Genomic DNA, 21191 nt, shown 5'->3' on the forward strand with positions numbered 1-21191 from the left:
ACGAGGGGGAATCATCGTGGCTGCGCAGGCGTCTGACAGCTGCGGACGGATCCTTAATACGGAGCAGCAGCATGAAGGGGAGACAAGGTATGGCCCTTGTTGCTGTGCGCCCCAAAAGAGATCTTGCAGCTTTTCAGGTGTGATGCAGCACTTGTGTTCAGCTGTTTCTGAATTTTGGCTCTATTTGGACAGGTATTGATGGTGTGACAACAGAGGATTTCGCTTTCCATAATCTGGCTGAGCAGCACGGCATCAGTCCCTGATAAAACTGCTTCTTCGAGCCAAGCCATTTACATTGTTGCCTTGGTTACCACATGCTATTTTCACCATCCTCCTAACCTCAGCCTGGGTGCACCAGCATCCCTGGCCCCGAATCACCTCCCCGGAGGCACGCAGCATCATGTGGGGGGCTCTGTCCCAAGTCTGGGTTTCTGCGGTCTGGGGGTGCCGCCCTTCTCCAGGTCTCCCGGGCCTGCTCCCCTGAGCTGCTCGGGGTCCAGTTTGTCTCCCTTCCTCCTGCCAGGGCACCCAGAGAGCCCAGCAGAACAGGAACGGGCTCTGCCCTTCAGGAGATGTTTCTGAAGGAGCTGCCCAGGGCTGATCGCTCTGAGTGGTGCTGTTCCAGCAGCAGCTCCTGCACATGAATCCCCACAGCCTGGGGTCTGCCTTCCCTGGTACCAGCTCCAAACCGGCACTGATGAGCAGCAGCCGGGGCTGTACCTCCTGCAGGCGATGCCTTCTGCATCCCGCAGCTCCCTGTCTGCGAGCTGGCCTCCTCCCGCTGCGTGCGGGTACCTACCCCCGCATGAAGGGTGTGCTGCTTCTAAAATGAGGCGAGACCGCTCTGTACCCAGCTCTGGATTCATTCCTCGCTGGTGTATGCAACAGGGATGGAGCAACGGAGAACTGGGGTCCCAAGATCAGGGTGGTCACTCAGGAAGATGCACAAGAGGGAGAAGCAGCCTGGAATGGCAGAGGCTGAGCTCTGGCCATGGTGGAGTGGGAACTGAACTCACGTCCCAACACTGCTCAGGTTTGGGTGTTCCCACGCTGTTGTACACCCCTCCACCCCCGCCTTAGGTAATGTGTGCCAGCCCAGATTCCACGCAGCTTTGTGCAAGCCTTGCTGCGGATCTGATCCCTTTGCTCGCTGTGGCTTTGTCCTACAACTCGGTAAATCCTGGTCACAGTAACTCACAGAGGAAAAAGCAGCAGCAACGCTTTTTGCCATGGCAACGGCATGATTGCGTCAGGGCTTTTTTTTTCAAACAGCAAAGCTGGATAAGCAACTCCCTCAGGGAAAGTAGTAAGAGAGAAGGGAGTATTTTTTTTTTCCTGTGGGCTTTGGGACTGCCAGTTCCCTAATTCAGAACCGGCTCAGTATTCCACTCCTTGCTTGGGGGTCCAAGGCTGGTGCTGAGACTGTGCAGGGCAGAGTCCTGGGGACAGAAAGGGTCAGGGAGGGGAACAGAGGCTCAGGCGCAGGGGATGGCTCTGCATGCTGGCCTCACACGGAGGTGGGAAGGAGCTGTAGGTGTGGTGGGGGCCAGGGGCCCTGGTTCAGTCCAGCCTCACATTCCCTCTTTCCCTGCAATCCAAAACAAAGGGAGAGGAGGCGGCTGTTCCACCGGCGCAGTCTGTGCTGGCAGGCTCTGCGGCAGCAGCCATGCTCGCCCCCACCACCTCCTCCAGCTGCGCCCCTGCTGCCGTGCTTGCAGGGAGGGTGGTCCTGGGCGCTTCAGCTGCTGGGGAGGGACACGACGCCGGAGCACAGAGCCCAGGCACGCTGTGTGGAGTTTGTTCCCTCTCCCGTCCTGCTGCCATGGGGCCCGTGCAAGCCACAGTCCAGAAAGCAGAGTCCGCCAGTGCTGCTGCAGGGCCCTCGGGTGCCCGTCCACCCCTGTGCTTCCACCCTGCGCTCCCCCCATCCCTCCAGGGAGCACCTTGCCCCCGGCACCCAGGGGGTGTGGGGCAGCTCTGGGGTTTGGGAACCTCATCAGAGCGGCACCCGGGGCAGCCGCCTCCGCTCTGCCCTCAGCTCCCAGCTCTGTCTTCTGAGCAGGTGCCGGGGCTGCCGAGCAGGTTCAGAGCTGCTGCGCGGCAAATGCCAAACTGCTGTGTGCCGTGGAAAAGGGTGGTGGGTGCAGGGGATGGGAGAAGGGTCCCTACAAACACAGGCACTGTGTTGTTCAGTGGGGACCCCCAAAAAGGGGAAGGCTGCTGGGCTGCAGGGTGCACCTGAGGCAAAACTCCCTCAGGTGCAGGAGGGAGACCCATGTAGCTCCAGGCAGCGCAGGGAAGGCGAGGGCAGGGCAGGCCTTCCGCACATCGCATTCTGTTGGTGCTCCCCGAGCGTATTTCCATGCGGCGCTAAATGCTGACATGCTGCTGGAAGGGGGGGGCTCTCAGGAAGTAAGTATTTTCGTTTCTGTGATGTTTGGTACCGTAATCTCTGTTGCTGGAGATTTTGAAAGTGGGTGAGAAAAACAGCAGTCAGGCATGAGGTCGCTTCATTCAAGACAAGATGATCCCCGAGATGCCTCCAGCCTCTTGTGATTTACTATTTAATGATGATTGCGCACCACAGCCTACGTGTATGAAGACACAGGCTCCGCTTTGAAGAGCGCGTCTCAAGACGGCTATTTGTGGTCCTTGACGAAGCGCCAGCGCTTTCACCATATTAGGTCACTGCGGCCATGGTCCCTGCTCCCAGACAGCTACAGGGGACTGAAGACGGGCTTTGGCCAGGGAAGACTAATGAGGTGCTGAGCTTTAACGAGGTGCTAGGCTCTCGGCCCCGAAACTCGCACAGGAACGCTCGCTTGGGAACGGTGTGGCGTTAACTCTGCATGCTCCTTCCTGGGTGCCAGGTGCTTTGGGATCCTCCAGCCAAGGGGCTGCTCCAGGGTTTGCTCTAGCGCCATAAATGACACTCGTTACGTCTCACTGCTTAATTAACAGCCGTAACAAGCTGTGAAACGTGCCAGGTGAGTTACCTGTGCAGCCCCGTGGTCTGTGTGGAGATGAGCCATGCCAGAGCCCCTCGGGAAGGGCAGGAGCCCCTGACTGCACCACTGCAGCTGCCTGTTTGCAGGCAGAAGTGACATATGCTGCGTCTTGTGCCCCAGACCAGGCAGGGAGGAATAAGCGGATCTGGAGCACGGGAACCCTCCCGAGAGCAGAACTGGGACAGCAGCACAGGACAATCTCGATTCAGCCCAGCTTTCACCTTGTCTGACTCCATCGGCATCAAAGGCACCAGTGCACACCCGAGGAGGACAAAACCACACTTTTGGGGACAAATCTGGGCAGAGCTGCAGTCACTGTTCACTGTCACAGGAGCTACGCTGGTCCTTTCATCCTGCCAGGACTAAAATTCCCCTGAAGTGGCATGGGAAGGTGAACAAGCAGCGCTATTTTCAAAACACCCGACCAGTGCTAGCTTTGCACAAGGAGTTAAAAACCCAATTAAACCCAGCGCTGGTCCCTCAACATCTGCGGTCTTGGGAACAGGCCGGTGGCACAGCACTGCTCCTCCCTCCAGCATCCCAGGGTGGCTGTCCTTGCTGTCGCTCAGAAAATGGCTCCGTGCGTCAAGGTCACTTTATCTGCCCTCATCACGGACCAGAAGCACTCACGTTAACACGTCTCTAATCAAAATGCCGGGGATGCAAGCTCAGGGCTGGGCTCTCTTCTTCCCTCTGGAAAGGCAAAAACTGATTTGCAGTCTGTAATGGTAGACAAGCCTCCTTGCTCCTTCAGGCCACAACTGGTGCACAGATGGACCATGCAAAATTAGGTAGAATTAAAAAATAACCCGGGCTTATTCAATAATTCAAACCCAGAGTTTAAAATTGAAATGCCTTCCTCAAATCAGGAAACAGGTTTTTTTTCATTTGCATAAAATATTGTACTACTCTATCCTTCTATTCACAGTTTCATCCTGTTTTTAACTATTGGTCTAACATTTTCTGAGTATCAAACCTTTTCCTCTCATTTTACAGCTAAACGTATCAGATACACTTAATTGTATATCTATAAAATGTATGTTATCATTACTCTATGTTGTTAATTTGCTCTCAGGACTGGAAAGTTAGTAAGCTTTTTTCACGGTAAGAAAAAAATAGTATTCGATTGGTACCTCAGTATTGGGCTTTTTTACATGCTTCTGAGCACTTTGGTGGCAGCTGGCAGCGCGAGGCTGCGCTGTGCCGTCCCTGCTGGCCCCTTACGCTTGGCAAAACCGCCGATGCCATAGTGCCATAACACAAAACCCGCAGACAGCATGCTGTTGTGAGAGCCACGCTGAGAAGTAACGAAACACCTATTTTTGTGTGTACAACAGCCGAGATTTGGGCAGAGTGCAATACCGAGATTCCTCTGTATTTCATAATTACTACACGCGCTTGTGTACAAAACAACCCCTTTTCCTGCAGATCCCAAAAGGTCTAACAACAACTCAGAGAGGAAAAGCCCAATTTCCTTACTCTGCCAGGCCGAGGAGGGGTACTCGCTGCTTTTACAGAACAATAGCAGACAGAAGACTCCTTTGCATTTCACTGGGGTTTCTTTTTACTCTCAGCCCTCCATTAGGAAGTCAATAGCGTTATGTGTGAACAAACAGCCCTGATTTAAAGAACTCCGGTGGTGTTATTCCCTGCGAGCCTGCTCTGAGCACCACCCAGGTGCAGGAGGGAGCTAGGGGCGCGCAAACTTCTGCTGCTACAAACTGCAAAGGAAATTACCGGCTCCTTGCTCCGAGGCTGAGCTGATGCGGCCGGGTCCTGGCTCCGGGCAGGGGACAGCCGAGGCGACTTCCACAGACCTGTCCTCCTAGTCTTGTCTGCTTCCAGCCTCCTTTTCCAGCTCTTGTCTGCAGGCTGTCGTTTTCCTCCTGCGTCTCTTCCTCGCAGATCTTTTAAAATACTGTTCTGCATTTTCTAGACGAGATTGTAGTTATTGTATGAAAAACTGGAAAAATTTTATTTTGAGGTGTTTTTAAACCAGCATAGTCCGTTGCAGAAACACGTGCTTGTCAGTTTCCCCTTTCAATAAAGAAGTTTTTAATGCTGAAGGCATTCTTACCTTAGAAAAACCCCAGGGTTTTTTTAAACACTTCAGTCAAACCGGGTTGAGCAAACTCCTTTTATAACACAAAACCATTTATGCTTTGGAACCAGTCATGGGGCTGCTTTTCACATTCCTTGTGCCGCTCTCCCGAGCATGTGTGTGGGTGGAGGCACCGGCAGAGCCCTCCGAACAGGGGCTGCTGTATGGTTCTTCACCCTGCCCTGCCACAGGGGAAGGCGGAATCCCTTTCTAACCCTGCGGCCTCCCCGGAGGGACTCTGCCGGCAGCCTGCCCGCGGAGGCATGGGAGGTGACAGGGACGTGACTCTGGGCCTGCCAGGGACGAGGGGACCTACCGCCATACCACGGAGCCACAGCCTGGTAACGAGCGTGAGTACCGAGGCCTAGGGAGACGAGACGACAGGAAGGGCCTCCACGGGATGCAGAGCTCCGGCCCCACTACGCCGGGGCCGGGGCCGGGGCCGGGGCCGGGGCCGGGGCCGGGGCCAGGTCGCCCCCCCCCCCCCCTCGCCGCCTCCCACGGAGGAGGGAAGAGAGAGGAGGCGGCAGGGCCCTGAGGGGCTGGGAGAACGGCCGAGGAGGAGGGGGAGGCCGGGGCCGGCAGCGCTCGCCACCCAAAATGGCGGCGGCCCCCTCAGGCGGCCCCTTTGTCTGCAGCCGCCGCATTGCCGAGAAGGGCGCGAAACTGGGGCAGCGCGGACACGCCCCCTTCGGCGTGCCGGCCGCCAGGGAGGGCGGGGCCGGGGCGTCCCCCAGCCAATCAGCTGCCTCCACTTCGTTTCCTCTCACAGGGGCTCTCCCGGCCGACGGTCTCCGCGCTCCTAACCAATCGGCGCCGCACTCCGCGCCCCGCCCCCACGTTGGAGGAGGGGACGGCAGGGGGAATACAGCGGTTTTGTTTTCGCTCCCTCCTCCCCTCGCCCCTGTCGGGTCTCATGAATATTAACAAGGTCCAGCCCAATCAGGTGGTGCAGCGGCGGCAGCGCTTTGGTAGCGTCATCGCCCCGCCTTGCAGTGGGGTTAATCTGCATATTCATGAGATGGGCGGAGCACAGCGCCGGCGTTTATAAACCGCCTCCCCGCCAGCCTCAGCGTACATCGCGCTGAAGCTTTGAAGTGTTGTGTGGATCTCCGCACCTCCAGGGCACCGGTAAGGTGCCCGCCGCGATGGGCGGGCTGCGGCCGGGCTGGGCCGGGGAGGTTCGGAGCGCCAGAGCTCAAGGAAATGCGTCTTAGGAGTGGAGGGCTTGCTACCCAGGGGAGTCCGGAATGGGGCACCCGTCCCGCGGCATGGATGTCCTCTGCGGCTGTGGGGAGCCCTGTGGAGCTGTCCCGGCTGGTTGCTGGGGGGGTAGAGGGGTCAGGGGAAGGGTAAAATGTGTGCTCGGAAACAAAATGGCGACGAGCCTCGGCCATGCAAAATGGCGGCGGGTGGGAGGCGGGGCGTCGGACTGCGCCTGCGCCAAGTGGGCGGGCCGTGAGGGAGGGGTGGCAGTCGGGCCGCGGGAGCTCGGCGGAGCGCGCATGCGCGGTGGGCCCTGGGAGCAGCGGGGCCGCGGCCTGGCATAGTGCCGTGGGGGGCCACCGTGCCGTGAGGGCCTACCGGCCGCGGAGGGAGCCTGTCGGGGCAGGAGACGGCCTCCGGACCCTGCCTATGCTGGCTGGGCGGGCGGCCAGGCCGCTCTGCTGGCGTCCTGCTCCAGGCCTGCACCCCCGGCTGTGTCCCGGTGCCAGCCCGGAGAATCCTCCGCTGGTTCACGGGGTTTGAGCGTGTGGTACGAGTGTGAGATTATTGGTGGTATTCTAACCAAGTGAATCTTTCAGATCTTGTGGGAATGGTGTTTGTTGGTTTGGGTTTTTTTGAGTTACTGACTTAGGATTTGTTGGCTTTGCAGGTCAGAATGGCATCAGATGAGGGAAAACTCTTTGTCGGTGGACTGAGTTTTGACACCAATGAGCAGTCATTGGAACAAGTCTTCTCGAAATACGGGCAGATTTCTGAAGGTAAGATGGCAGCACCCACCTGTGATGGCTTTTGTGAATCTGTTGGATTGCACAGGTGCTGATGCTTTTCTCCCTCTTTATAGTTGTTGTGGTGAAAGACAGAGAGACTCAGAGATCCAGAGGTTTCGGCTTTGTTACTTTTGAAAATATAGATGATGCTAAAGATGCAATGATGGCCATGAATGGAAAGGTAAGGAGGCTTTGGAACTGCTTGCTTGATTTCCTTAAAATGTAGGAAGAGATGTTGGAAATACGTGTTTCTGTTCAATGCCATGTAGAAAACCAGGTAAATACCAGGGTCTTAAAACAACAAAGTGATAGAAATAGTGAAGAATAAATGACTAAATTTTCATGAGTTGACTTATATGACATAAAAATAGCAACACTTTATAGGAATGCCTGTGAATACTGTTTGAACATCAGTTCACTTGCATAGTTGGCTTAGTTGTGATATTAAATAAAACCTTTTTTGGTGAGAACTAGTAAATTCCGGTACTGAAGCTGTGTAGCTCATTGTCTATGTGCTCTGCTATTTAAATGCTTCAATATCAATATCTTTTTTCTGTTTGTTAGTCTGTAGATGGACGTCAGATCAGAGTTGATCAGGCTGGAAAATCATCAGAGAACAGATCTCGTGGATACAGAGGGGGGTCTTCTGGGGGCAGAGGTTTTTTCCGTGGTGGCAGAGGTCGGGGCCGTGGCTTTTCTAGAGGTGAGTGTGCATGAGGGATGTGGGGTTCCTGAACTGATAATGGCTTTTCTCAGAATGCTTAAAAACTAAACCCAAACCATGATCTGGTGTCTGTTCGAGGAGGTGGAGACAGAGGCTATGGTGGAAGCAGATTTGATTCCAGAAGTGGAGGGTATAACGGCTCCAGAGACTACTATAATAGCAGGTAAAGTCATCGCAGCACCTCATGGGTGGTTGGGAAGCTCTTGAAGTGCATCACATGTAGAGGTTGATGGGCTCCGGAAGCAGCTGAGCAGATATAAAGCACACAAATGTTTTTAACAGCAGGAGTCAAGGTGGCTATGGCGACAGGTCTTCAGGAGGATCCTACAGAGACAGCTATGACAGTTACGGTAAGTCTTGGTTCAAATGGGAATGATGAGTACGTATGCTGTAGGAACTCTCTAAACCTTCTGACCCTGTACTCGAGTCTGGAAATACTGTAAGGCTCAGTTGGACTGTACTACTATTGCTGTTCTTGCCCATAAGAACCAATCTGCCAGGCTTTGGACGTGGTTGTGCCGTTTAAGTTTCTAATTTGTAATGCATGTGTAGGAGTTGCTTGGATCTAAGGCAAAGCAAGTTTTTAAAATACGTTCCTCAAGCTTGAGACTAAGACAAAACTCAGATGCCCTAACAAACTTTAATCAAGGGTGGGGGAGTTCTCTTACGGTGTAGCAAACTAGCACTAGCTTCTGAAATAATGCAAGGGAGTAAAATGCTGGAACTTGTCTATGCTTCAGTGCCTTTACAATTGTGCCTGCTTCTTGTCCTCAGCTACACACAACGAGTAAAAATCCTTCCTGACTCAAGATCGTCCTTCCAATGGCTGTATTTATAAAGATTTTTGGAGCTTCGCTGAAATCGTTATTGTGTAGTACATCTACTTGTATTTTCACTTTTGTAGTATTATCAGTTCTAATCTTGTCAAACACAGCCTGACAGCTTCTGATATAAGATGGTCTAATTAGACTTTTCTTTAAGAAAGCTCTGCTTTTCAAGTGTTTTTAATCTTTTTTGAAAGCACTTCAGATTTTATTTTATCCTCCATGATGAGCCAAGGTGTTTTTTTTAAAGTTGTGAAGTTGGGGCCCCAATTCAGTTTCTTTTGAGATAGAAAGGACCTTTAATTCAATGTTCACTGGAAGCTGAACAAGCTGTGGACTTTTTTTTTTAAAGTGCATTACCTTCGTCTTTTGTAACATTCCTTTAGTGTAGCAAGGTAGGAATGCAGCCTGGGTACAAATTGGAAGGCAAACCACCTTGATATATCTAAAGAGAAACTTGCTTGTATGTTCAACCTGCATAACGGTATTTTTACTGTTGTAATGATGTAAATTACCCAGAAATAGACTTGCAAACTTACCATAAAAGAGGTTCTTGAAAATGTTTATTTATATTGTCCTTTTTTACTGGAAGAAATATGCATATTCCATTGATATTGTATTTGAAGTGGTAAAGGATTCTTGTATACAGTTTTCTTTGGCTTTACGAAGCCTATTAAAAGACCGTCTGAAATGAACTCTGCTCCTGACATTTACATTTCATTGCACAACACAATCCCTGAAGAACAGTCTAAGTAAGAAAGAATGCCAGAGGAGAGAAGACTAGCGATAGTGCAAGGGCGAGCCAGATCTATTGACCAGTTGCTAGAATGTAATCTGAAATCGGTCTTGATGTGAATTTGTCAACATACTTTCACATAAGAACAGTCAAACTTGTCTAGAGGCAGAGGACTGATAGTATATACCTTAGGATGTTCTAGTACTCCAAGCTAAGTCAGCAGAAGTCGAGGGAATGCTGGTGTTAGGCAGGATAAGTGGTGTTTCCTTAAACTACTGAAATAGCCTACATGGAAAAGCTGTAGTGAAGAATCAGCCCTTTAGTAACTGGACTAGTTACTAGCTTGACAAGTGTTCAATGGTAGGTAAATTGCCGTAATTAGCTAGCTTTGTCATTGCCTTACAAGTTCTAAGAATTCTTTGCTAGCATATGGAAACTGCAGTGTCCTTGGAGAAAAGAAGTGTTGTGCCTCCAACAGAAACCTCTGAGACGAAAGCTGCTCTCTTGGCTAGTTCATATGTGGAAATAGTCCTGTAATTCGAGGTAACTCCTTTTGCTCATGTCCGCATCCTTCCTCTTGTTGAGAGCTCATTTGAAAGTCTAATGTACCTGTGAAATATTCCTTTGACAATTTTGGTCAACTGATGGAAAAATTTTAACCCATGCCGTATGCAACCTTTGGCTTGTGGCACAACTTCAGTTCCACAGATCAGAGTTGGGCATGCAGTCATGTCTTGCTAGTAGGTATGGAAGCAAGATGGGAAACGAATTCCCTGACTTGATATGTGTTCATCTATTGAGAATCTTCCTAGACTTCATTAAGTTGCTCACTTTAATTGTAGCTTTCTTTGCCATCCTACTTGTTGCCATTAACTTTTTCCCATAGCCCACACCTCCTAAGCAGCCATGTCAAAGTGGTTAACTCTCTGCTTAGGGATGAAATGATACATTGGCTGGCGTAGCAAAGGCATCAGCCAGCCCCGGAACAGTTTTCCCAGACTGTGCTTCTGTGATGTGATGGGTTCAGCGAATGGCTTGTGAGACCCTCGTATACGATGTGACTTGTGTTGGGGGAGGCGGGTGGCGATGTAAAAGTTCTGCTTGATACTCTTATTAATGCCTCTGTGCTTTGGCAGGCTGAAGACGGGATGCTCCACGGGGAAGCCGAGCGGGGATTCTGAGGAAGGAGAGCATTTGTTCCAAGGAAGCGGGACCAAGACACGGGTTTGCCAACCAGGTAACATCTCGCCCCTGGGGCTGTTTGGAGCCAAAATGTTTGGCTCTTGCTGCTTCACGGTGCTGTTCTGTAAGCGGTGAAGTCTGAGCAGTAGTTTGTAGGTAAGAATTCCTGTAGACTTTATCTGCCTTGAAATTCACTGTCTTGATTTCATTTCAGCAATGACATGCATCAGAAGACCAAGGAGGACGGCCATTGACTGGAGTGGTGGAGATGAAGAGCTCTGAGCAGTGTTACTGGTTTTATTATATAGGTCGATTGAAGGAGGAAATAAGTCAACTAAGCTAGAATAAAATACTGGAATGTGGAAAAAAAAAAATCTCTGTAGTACTTTTGTGGGGAAACATAAGATCGGATTGTGGCCAAGGCATGCAACAGAAATTAGCTATCTGGTGTATGGCCCAGGTAGAAGTGCCAAATAAACCAGCGCTGTTCTGACTGGGGAGGTGGATGGAGAGGGCTACCTCTCTGAGGGTGAGTTTGAGGATGAAATTGAAATGCTTCATTGTAACCTTGAGTTAAGGGACTTAATTAACATTGCTTGTGCATCTGTACAACTTTAGTGAAGCAGCTACACCTGGAGGGAGCTGTGAGATGGGCAAGTACAGGGACAAGGAGTCAGTATTTGTACAGAACAGAAATGGTAACAAATACAAAAGTCTGATTTGCACTGAAATGCTGCAGCTTTTTTTGAGCTTGAATAATGGATGATTTCCCTCTATATGCATTAGTCATTAAAACTATTTTGCTGATGAAAGTTGAGGCGTGATGCTTCTCCTCAGAGAAGGGACTGCACACTTCCAATGCTTCCATGCTGCAGTTCTCGGGTGGGATGTGAGCTTTGCCTGTCTGACAACAGGATTTCTCTGTTTTAAGTACTTGGCTCAAGGTGGAGCTGCCCTCGGTTTCCCATCTTGGTGAGGTGGGTGGCTGTAACTCAGAAGCAAACTTCACAGTTTGGGGTTTGGATCACTTAGGTTAGAAATTATTTAAGTCTGAGAAGTAACAATTTGGTATTGGCTAATTATCTCTGGTCTTTCTATGTCCTGAAAATTTCTAGTAGAGCAACTTGAGGTGAAAACTCTGTTGCGTGCTTGGAGATGAGTGGAACAAGACAAGTTTGACAATTGCAGTTTTGTCTTGATTACCTTGACTATGGAATAGAATGGCTAATAAAAGACTTGGTGCCATCTTCTGTAATCAGCAGATGTTGCCTTTTATTTGCAATGTCTTGTATTCTGCAGAGACTGCTGTGTGCAGGAGTTAGAACACTTGGGTTCTGTTCAATTAAGGTTCTCGATTGCCATTTTGTGAACTGCTGTGATTTTTGGTTGCCCTACTTTGCACCCAAACTGTACAAGTTGTTGGCCTCGTATGTGGCCTGCAGGACCGGAGCAGTGGTGCTGGCACTGAAGGTGGACTTTTCCTCACTGGGAGGGTGCACATGGCATGGGAATGTGAGATACCTTGCAGGAAGTTTGCACTCTGGTGTTGATGAAATACTGAACTTTCCTCTGATCCATTAACCTGCTCTTTGGTAAACTGAAGTTACTGGGAGAGTTTTCAGGCTTTTGTGGAGTGTGCTGTTGAGATGGAGCTTTCTAACCCCGGCTCTGTTGGATTGGCATTTCTCCTGGCCAGTTTTAAGTCCCACTTCCAAAATGAACCATCAAAAAGTTAAACTAGGCAGAAACTGCCCTTTTCTTCCTCTTCTGCGTGTGTAGAATATTTGTTCCCGAGTTTTTACTCACTTGCTACCTAGTCCCTGGCTTGTAATGAAGTCAGTTGAGCACTGGTTGTTGAATTCCTCCAGCTCTGGTGTGACTCGCATTGTACAAACTCTCCTGATCGGATGTTTTCTGATCCATCACTCTGCAACTCAAACTGTCCTTAGAAGTCTCTGCTCTTCAGGCTGTCATCTTGGATATGTCACACCCACCCATGTCTTCCCATGCTATGCTGTAGAGTAGAAGCAGCTTATTTTATTTTCACTGCCTGGTGGCTGGTGTGGGGCTCAAAAAGAAGTGCTGCCTTCCCAAGACCCGCTGTAACTGTGCTTGTGTGGCTCAAACTGAATTGATGCTTGTGAAGAATGAGGTCTCATTGGTTAAATCCTGGAACTGCTGCAGCTCAGTAACAGGACGCATGCTGCTAGAGGCTGACAGCTGTGAGGGTATTTTTGGCAGCTTTGGAGGGCAGGAGACTGCAATGTGATACATGCAGGCAGTAAGGGGGTTTCTGATGGTCTCTGCTATTCCCCTGCCCACCCTTTTTGTGTGGAAAAGAACACATTTGCTTGCTTTATTCTGCTACCCTTCCCTCTTTTTTAACTGATGCTTCTCTGGCTTTTGGTTATGCTGTGCCCCACTTCAAGGACAGTCTTTTAAGAGCAGCGTATTATCCAAAGTGCTCATGTAGCCCAAGTGTCTCTGAAGAAATTGTGTGGGTATCATGCCCAGTAACAATTACTGCGGCAGTGTGTTTGAAGGGCAGAATTAATTGTGTATTCTCTAGTCCATGCTAAAAGCCTGGCTATTAAGTAATGCTGTGGTGGCTTGCCAGCCTTTCCAGGTGTAGCTGCCACTCCTGTTGTCACTTGAACAGCTCTCCAGAGCGGATGGGTGCGATGGAGGCCGGACACCTAGCTGGTATAAATGAGCTAAATTAATGGGTAAAGTCAGCTTTAAAAAGAAATGTTTCCTCTTGCTGGGGAGTCCCAGGTGCAAAGGGATTTGGCAAGGGAGCAAGCAGGGAGCTTCCTCATGAGCCCCCCAAGAGCCACCCCCTTTCCCTGCAGCAGGAAGAGTCTGAGGGAGCCCCGGGGACGTTTGTGCATCCAGAATGGGAAGGATTATCAAGCTTGTTTCCTGAAACCTACTTTTCTTTCTTTTTTTAACCATTTTCCAATTATTGAAGTGAAAAGGGTTTAAAAAAAGAAATCATCTGACATACTTTTGGGGGTTGCATTGAGCAATTCACCAGTGAGGGTTTTGCATGTTAATGGAGGATGATATTAAATATAGGGGCATGAGAGAGAAATCTTTGCTGATAAAAATACAGTTGGGTGATGTTTAAACAAATTCAAACTGTAAATACTTAAAAGCATTATTTGAAAGACCTTCCTAAATAGGATGCCTAGATACTTAAATGCAGGCAGAAATAATTAATAGGTGCAAAAATGGAGGGCCTGGTTTGAGATGCTGTTATTTTGGCATTGCTACTTAAGGTGCTGCATTAATGAGTTGTTGCTGGGATGGGTTGAGGGCAGAGCTAGCTCCAGGGGCTGGATGCAGAACCCAGGTGAGCCTGATGTGACCCATTTCCAGCCAAAATGAGTTGTTCCCCCCCACCCCCAAGTCCTGTGTGTCTGAGCAGCTCAGGCCCTTTCCTGAGAGGAGCTGGTGGCTGACAGACCCCGGGGCTCCTGGCCGTTAGAAATGCTCTAAGCACTCCTGTTCGAGGCAGTGGTTACCTCTGGCCGGGAAATTGCCGTCACGGCAGGGGAATGGCGGCCCTCGGGGCGGGGAGTCCCGCTGTGAGAGGGGAACGGTGGCCCTTAGTGGGGAAATGGCGGCCCTGAGGCGGTTGCGGCAGCTGTGAGAGGGAAGGGAATGGCATGGCGGCCCTGGGGCAGGGGGGACTCACGTTACCTCTCCTCCACGAGAAGCGGCCGGCGGGCCGAGGCCGGGCTGGGACTGCGCGGCCTGGACCGGCGCGGAACGGTGCTGCCCCGGAACGCCGCGTACGGCTCCGCCGGGCCCGGCCGGTACCTGCACCGCGAGGCACCGTCCCGCCGCCTTCCTGCGCCCGCCCCGCCGAGGCGCCGCTCGCCGGTCCGCGCCGCCTGGCCTGGTCATGCTGCGGCCGGAGCCCCTCTGCCGCCGCCGCCTGCTGCTCCTGCTCCTGCTCCTGCACGTCGGCCGGGCCGCCGACCCCGCTCCTCCGGCCGCCCCGACCCCGCTCAACGCTACGGAAGCGCCGCGGGCGGCCGCGGGTAACGGGACGCAACGGGGCCTGCCGCCGGGATCGCGGCGACCGCTGGGGTGGGGGCTGCCGGTGCTGAAGCGGGCGGTGTACGTGCTGAGCGCCCTCTCATTGCTGGCCGCGCTCTATTTCCTACTACAGGCGTTCCGGTGAGTGCGGGCCACCCCGGTCTCCCCACCCCGGCCCGGTGTCCCCCCGGGCCCTGGGTTGTGCCCCGTGTCCCTGGATCCCCCCCCCCCCCGTGCCAGGCCGGAGCTGTGCTTCCCTGTGCATCCCTCTGGCAGCGTGTGTGAAACGCTGCAGTAAAGTCACGGTGCTGTTATTAATTACCTACAGTAATCAGCAGTGATAAACCGTCTCCCCGCAAACTGGTGGCGTGGCAGCGCGCTCACCCCACGCTCTCTGTGTCCCTCAGCCCCAGGTCAGAGGGACCCAGAACCGAACGCAAAACCCGTTTCAGGTTGAAGAAACCTCAGCGGAAGAAATACGGCCTTCTGTCGAATTACGACGAGAACATAGAGATGGCCTCCTTCGACAGCGACGAGGACACGGTGTTCGAAACAAGAAATCTGAGGCGGTAAGCGGGTATTTTGTGTGTTTCTGTTTTCCTCGCGAGGGGCTGTGACTCCTTTTCTAGAGACGCGAGAGCTTTGGCACAGATCCGATAACTAGATCTGCATTAATGTAACTTCTGTGTGTGGTCTCTCTGCATTTGCACACAGACTTTATCTCGCCTTTCTTCATTTTCTGCCTGGGAGCAGTGAAAGGGATGTACCCCATGTTGTTTGGAGCGCTGCTTTGTGCCTTGTGTTTAGCCTGTAGGAAGGAGAGACAGCCCTTGCGTCCCATCTGAGCCTCCTGCGTTAGACAGGAAAACAAGAACTCCTGGGGTTTTTCCAGTTTAGGAATTGCTCTCCAGTAAAACTGAGGCAGTCATTCCTGCTTTCTCAGCGATGTGCTTTCATCCCGTGGATCATGCAAGTTTGATTTCTGCAGGATGTTTTTTTAAAGCTGAGGAGGAATGTTACCTCTGTGTCACTTGCTGTCCGGCCTCTCAGCTCCCCCAGCTGTTTTGTGGTGGGTAGTGATCTGTCCTATTGTATATGCTTGCTCTGATGCTGGGTCTCTTCTTTTTTCCAGATGATTTGGGACCAGCGGCACCAACTGCACAGACTGACCAAGGGGGTGCAAGTCCAGTGGAATCACCATACCACTGCTCAAGTTTTATTTTTTTATAATTGCTTGTAACGACTATTAATTAACAGTACAAACACTTCTATAGCTGGGGTAGGGGAAAGGGGACCAAACCTGTTTTCTTCACGCACATTTTTGGGCACAGGTGGAGCTAGAAGCTAAACAATGCTGCCTTGGGTACTGTTAACTGCACAAGGGGATGTTGAGGAACATGTAACTCCTGGGTGAATGCTCAGCATTTGAAATCTTATAGCTGCAGCGCTTGAGTCCAGAGTGGTGTCTGCTGGCCTATCAGTATTTTATAGGTGCTCATATCCCTCTCCACTGACTGCAGCAGTCAGCTCGAAGTATCAGGCAAGTGGATTTTGCAGGCTGATCCTCTTTCCTTCATGCCGTATTGTATTACTTCTTCAGGAAGCATCTCTGTCATCAACTCTGATCTGGTAGGAGCTGGGAGAGCTCTTGTCTGTTACAGTAGCAGTGAGTGTGGATAGCGTTGTGTTAGTTCAGACAGAGAATAGCTTTGGGAATGAGTTAAATGCATCAATATTCTTGTAGTTGCAGAGTGAGCAGTTACAGGTGATAATACAAGTCATTACGTGGGTTTACAGAGCAAAGACATGTTTACAAGTGAAAGGTGCGTTTCTACAAAAGAGCCATCGGTTGTGTAGTCTGTGGGGCTGCACGTGTTCAGGCTGTCCTGCCCAGCCACAACAGTGCTCACCAGAGAAACGTGTGACATCTGCCAAGCCTCTGGATTTTGAGCTGCTGGCTCTGTCTGATGTCACCTGAGGAAGAGTTGGAGCGCTGTGGTTTGAGAGGGAGAACCTCAACTCAGCTGTCCCTGAGCATCTGATGCCTGGAAAAGGAGGACCCGAGCCCCTGCGAACTGTGATTCTTTAACCCAGACAGCCCTGGTTCAGAAATAATCTCTTTATGAAGGGTAGGGGAGTTTCACTCCGTTTGCTGGTACTCAGGCTGTGTCCTGCTGCCAGCCCAGCAAACTGGGATGTTCCTGTGCAGCCCATTGTCTTGATGTTTGGGCTCTTACAGTGTAGGACCAAATGTGAATGTGTTAGAAGGTCATCGTTAGGTGGACCTGCTGCTAAAACGATGAAACCTGCTTGCAAAGTGCTCCTGTTTATGGCACCTTTCAGCCTTGAAGGGAAGGCCCGCCCTTGAAAACTATGGGCAGTGCAGACCTGTGTCCTAAAGTCCCGCTTCCACCCGAAACTGGTAGTGCCTTTGTTAGGAGAACCTGTTACCCTGCGGGCCAGGGAGCTCCCTGCTTGACCTTACCTTTCAGGTGAAGCTTGAGAATGTCTTTGGAGTGGCGGCTCCTTCCTTTTGGTTAGCAAATCCTCTGCAGATAAGGGGACAAAACTGACAACAGAAAGGGCAGGGGCAGAAGGGATACCCTTATCAAACAGCAAGGACCCTGGTTTTGCTGCAGGTCACTGGGAGCTGGGACTCTGGCTGCTGCTCCAAGATCCTTCCCAAGGGAGCAGCGTGATCCCAGTGCTTCACCCGCACAAGGGGTGGCGTTTCTCTGCAGAGCGGGTGAGGTTTCCTGGAGAAATGTCACCGCAGGTGCTGGCAGCTCTGTCTTGCACACGTGCAAAAGATTTTTAAAGATATATATATATATATATTTTTTTAGTAATGCTGTCATGTGAACACAGCACTTGGATGTGCCCTAATTTCATATTATTTGTATCCTTTCATGCCCCTTTTAGGTACTTTCTGCTTGTTTAGCTGATGCAGAGATGAAAGCGCTTGCTGTGTTCCTCTGTGAGGATAGCGGTAATGGCTAAATCTGGCCATTACTGCCCCTTGGGTGATCAGAGAGCTGATTTGTTTGATTCGTGGTAGTGTATCTTCCCCAATCCTGTACAGGCTGGCAGGTCTACGCACATGCTGATAACTTTCCCTGGCTCTTCAGCTCCTTCTGCAAAGTTCTTTCTTGCATTGTGCTGAGTCCAGGGGAGCCTGACTGTGTTTCAGTGGCTCAGCATTGTGACTGACACATTCCTTGGCCTTTCTTTATCTGAGGCGACTAACTTGATCGTTCTTTAGACTATGCTCTTTGTTGGACAGATGGGTTTTGTAATTTTGAAGTTTCCTTACCTTGCAGGAGTGGATGATTTTTTTTTATGTTAACAGTTGAATGATTTTGATCAAAGAGGGGATCTCAAGCTGTAGGTCTTGTCATGAAAATAATTTTGATAGAATTTGATTTTGCTGTACTAGGTATGTAGAATTAGAGCAGGGAAAGATGGGGAGGGATACAGCCAGAGCACGTAACGAGGTCCCTGTTCTAGTCCTAGGTAGGCAGGTGGTAATTAAGTTGAAGGCCCAGAGGAGATGCCAGCCCAGTATCTATGCACACATACATGTTTTCAGAGTCCTGCTGGCTGTGTTTAAAGGGGTGGAGAGTAAAAAGGTGATAGTGGAGCTGTAGCGTTGCATCGCTGTCACTTTTATTCTGATCCTCTTTTGGCTGGAGACAGATTTGAGCTGTAATCAGTGACCCTGGGTGGCTATTTCCATTTTCCCCTAAAGCATCCTGCATCTTGGAAGCAGTCGGCGGTCTGGGTTTGCTCTTTGCAGGCCAAGACGTTACATTCCTGCTCCACTCTAAGTCATCGTTAAAGGCGTTTTCTGAGAGGAGAAAACAAAGATGCTGATTACAGATCTGAGACTCCTTCGAGGACAAACCTATTGCTTGGCACAGCTGTTACTGATCTCCATTTCTCCTGGAAGAATAAATCGCAGCAGTTTTGCTGAATAAATCGCAGCTATCGCGCCCTTCGCAGTGGTGGAACGGAGCACCCGTGGGCAATCAGCATGAGGCCAGTGCAGACTTTTGGTGGCAGGAGTAGGTCTGGCTAGTAACAGTGGCCTTTAAAGCCTTACATTATGTTTCCATAATGAGAGAACAGTTCAGTAGTTACTTCAGTTATAGTTTCAGTTGCTTCATGTAACACATGCCCGTGTTGATAGAGTAGTAGGTCTCTCTGCAACGGTTAGAACTTCTGGTAGTTTTTCAGAATAGATTTAAATACACAGATGCAGACACACGTGTGCTCTGAGCATGCGAGGACAGCTCCGGTCTGGGAGCTGCACGGCTGCACCAACGCAGGGCTGTGCTTGTACGAACACGCACTGCTGCTCAGAGGAATGTGTGTCTGTCCCTGGGCAGGCTGATGCCCCGCCAGCTGCTGCAGCACTTTTCTTTCTCCCAAGTGAATTGAGGTGTCAGTGGGAGGCTCTGCAGACTCCGGCTGTCCTGTGCTGTTGCAGAGCTCCGGCCAATCCTTGCTGAAAGGCGCCGATGGGTGCAGGGTGATGAGGACCGAGAGGAGCATGGGGTTCCCTACGATGCTGTGCGGTCACCGGCCTGTGTGTGTCACAAGCGAGTGCTGCAGAGTTCGCTTGAAACAATCACTGTTGTTTAAGCCAAAGCCAGATTTCAGAAGTTTACATAATTGCCCCTCCGATCTTCTTGGAAGGCTGTATCGAATCCTCTGCTGCTGACATTGAGCTACTGGGCAAATCAACTGGACCGTCTGCTGAGGTTAATGAGATTGACTGAGAGCGGTATGAGGATCAGCGCTCTGTTGTTAATAACGTGCTTCTGCTTTGTTTCACTCGTACATGTGACTGGAATGGGATCTGCAGCGTTAAAGTGCTGGAGATGGACCTGTGGTCTGAGCAGATTGCCAAGAAGTCAATAAACCAGCACTTGGAGTGCTTTGTGTTGTCTGTGCTCTCAGAAACAGAGGAGCTAGTCTTTCACCCTCCTGCTTGAGTTGTTGATTTATTTTTAAATAGCAACCAGTCCTGTATTGATTGACTGTTTTACTTTCGTTTACAGCATCCCCCCTCCATTGTATCTTGAAACAAATGAAATAAAGCATTCCGTTTCGCCCAATCCCTCTGTGGCAGCACGCTTGGCCGCCAGTGTTCGGGGTTGTTCTGCGGGGCTGGCTCACGTGCCCGGCTCGCTGCTGAGCTGCTGGGATGGTGCTTTTATGGAGCCTTTCTCTGCTCAGCTGCCCTGGCCGAGCATTGCCTTACTCTCTATCAACCCCTTTTGTGTATCAGATCCACACATCTCGTTGCCTACTGCTTGCCTTTGCCCAGCATCTCAGGGTTTGTTTCAATTTTCTAAAATCTCCTCCCTTTCCTTTCTCCTTGTTCTTACATTAATCCCTTTTCTTGTACAGAAGACTAAGTAAAATCCCTGCAAGGGTGATCCCAACCTCTCTGCAATGGAAGAACCAAGTTACGTTTTGCTTGTCAGGAAGGAGAGGTCGTCCCCTGCCTGGGGATGTCCTGGCTCCGTGCAAAGAATTAAAGCCTGAACAAAATTAAGGGCGTTCCCTGGTACTGTCATCTGTCTTGCAAAGGAAGGTGGTTGTGCAGATTTTGGTTGTGTCGTTAGTGGCACTGAAGTAACAAGAAGCCGAGTTCCCTGTGTCCCTCTGCCACCCTGCTCTCTGGGTTGTGTCCCTGTGCCCTCTGCACAGGAGGCTGGTGGCTGCGTGGCTTTTTGTTTGCTCCGTGATTTAGCCCCCTTACTGGTAGGGGCTTCTCTTGTGCTGTGCGGAGAGGGCAGCCGGGCTTAGGGGCAGGCAGGGAGCTGTCAGGAGAGGGGCTGGGGAGCAGGCGAACCCTGTAGATGGCACTCACAGACCAAACATGCCGGCTGGTGGGGCACTGGAAGCACCTGGTGAAGTTGAAAAAAAATCGTGATGCCTTAAAAAGGCAAATCTGCCCCCCCAGCTGGGAATGAGGTGGGAGCGCTGGCGTAGGGGCTATGTATCTCTGCTGCAGGGTGGGGGGAGCAGCAGGTTTTGGGGTGGCTCCTGGTGAGCTCTGCCTGGGGAGGTTCTCCCAGCTGTGGGAGGTGCTCTGGCCCCCGGCGTTATCTCCAGCTGGTTTTAACCTAGCCCTGTTGGTACTTGTTTGCAAAGGCTTTTTATGATTCTGGGACTGACAAAGTTTTAAGATACCCTAATTCAATTGAGTTAAGCTGTAGGCTCCCTGCTCACACAGGAGCTCACTACTGTGAGGGAAAAGCTTGTCTGTGCAGAGCACAGAGTTGTCCTGGGCTGGTCCAAGGCTAGGCTTAAACCCCAGCAGGACTAAAGCCTGGCCCAGAGTTTGCTCCCTTCTCCTTCAAGTCGTGTTTCCCAGTCCGTGTGCCTCCGGTAAGCACGGCACAGCATTGCACAGACCTGTGAAAACCCAGCCCTGCTGCAGCAGCACCCTTTGGCGTGCACCTGGCTCTCCCTGGGGAGCGTGCTCTGCACAATCAGCTGTGGTGCTTAACGAATTAACGGAGAGCGTTCACCTTGGCGGCAACATGGGCAGTGCAGCAGCA

At 51.1% G+C, this 21191-nt stretch overlaps 2 protein-coding genes and 1 long non-coding RNA gene across 14 annotated transcripts; 2 read left to right on the forward strand and 1 right to left on the reverse strand.

Annotated features, from left to right (window-relative positions):
* Nucleotides 1–1298: 1298 nt before the first annotated feature.
* LOC142605276 (uncharacterized) lies at nt 1299–5538 on the reverse strand. Its single transcript, XR_012838987.1, has 3 exons — nt 5086–5538; nt 4746–4940; nt 1299–3701 (listed from the first exon to the last, which is right to left on the reverse strand). It is a non-coding gene; the product is annotated as an uncharacterized LOC142605276 (long non-coding RNA).
* Nucleotides 5539–6104: 566 nt separating this feature from the next.
* On the forward strand, nt 6105–10943 carry CIRBP (cold inducible RNA binding protein). 11 transcript variants are annotated; one of them, XM_075736281.1, is made up of 8 exons: nt 6105–6240; nt 6986–7094; nt 7178–7284; nt 7668–7806; nt 7906–7990; nt 8110–8177; nt 10524–10624; nt 10784–10943. In XM_075736281.1, exons 2-7 carry the CDS (start codon nt 6992–6994, stop codon nt 10526–10528), a joined length of 507 nt encoding a protein of 168 aa, XP_075592396.1. In that variant the 5' UTR covers nt 6105–6240; nt 6986–6991; the 3' UTR covers nt 10529–10624; nt 10784–10943. The 11 variants fall into 11 exon arrangements, with proteins under 11 accessions (XP_075592396.1, XP_075592397.1, XP_075592399.1 ...); XM_075736282.1 differs by having other exon boundaries at nt 8113–8177; XM_075736284.1 differs by having other exon boundaries at nt 7909–7990.
* A 3361-nt stretch (nt 10944–14304) lies between these two features.
* On the forward strand, nt 14305–19736 carry FAM174C (family with sequence similarity 174 member C). Of its 2 annotated transcripts, none has more exons than XM_075776319.1 (3): nt 14305–14757; nt 15069–15185; nt 15749–19736. In XM_075776319.1, the coding sequence occupies exons 1-3, from the start codon at nt 14480–14482 to the stop codon at nt 15750–15752; spliced, it is 399 nt and encodes a 132-aa protein (XP_075632434.1). In that variant the 5' UTR covers nt 14305–14479; the 3' UTR covers nt 15753–19736. The 2 variants fall into 2 exon arrangements, with proteins under 2 accessions (XP_075632434.1, XP_075632433.1); XM_075776318.1 differs by having other exon boundaries at nt 14323–14757; nt 15024–15185.
* The last annotated feature ends 1455 nt before the right edge of the window (nt 19737–21191 follow it).

Source organism: Balearica regulorum, chromosome 26, assembly GCF_011004875.1.
Source record: "Balearica regulorum gibbericeps isolate bBalReg1 chromosome 26, bBalReg1.pri, whole genome shotgun sequence".
Lineage (NCBI taxonomy): Eukaryota > Metazoa > Chordata > Aves > Gruiformes > Gruidae > Balearica > Balearica regulorum.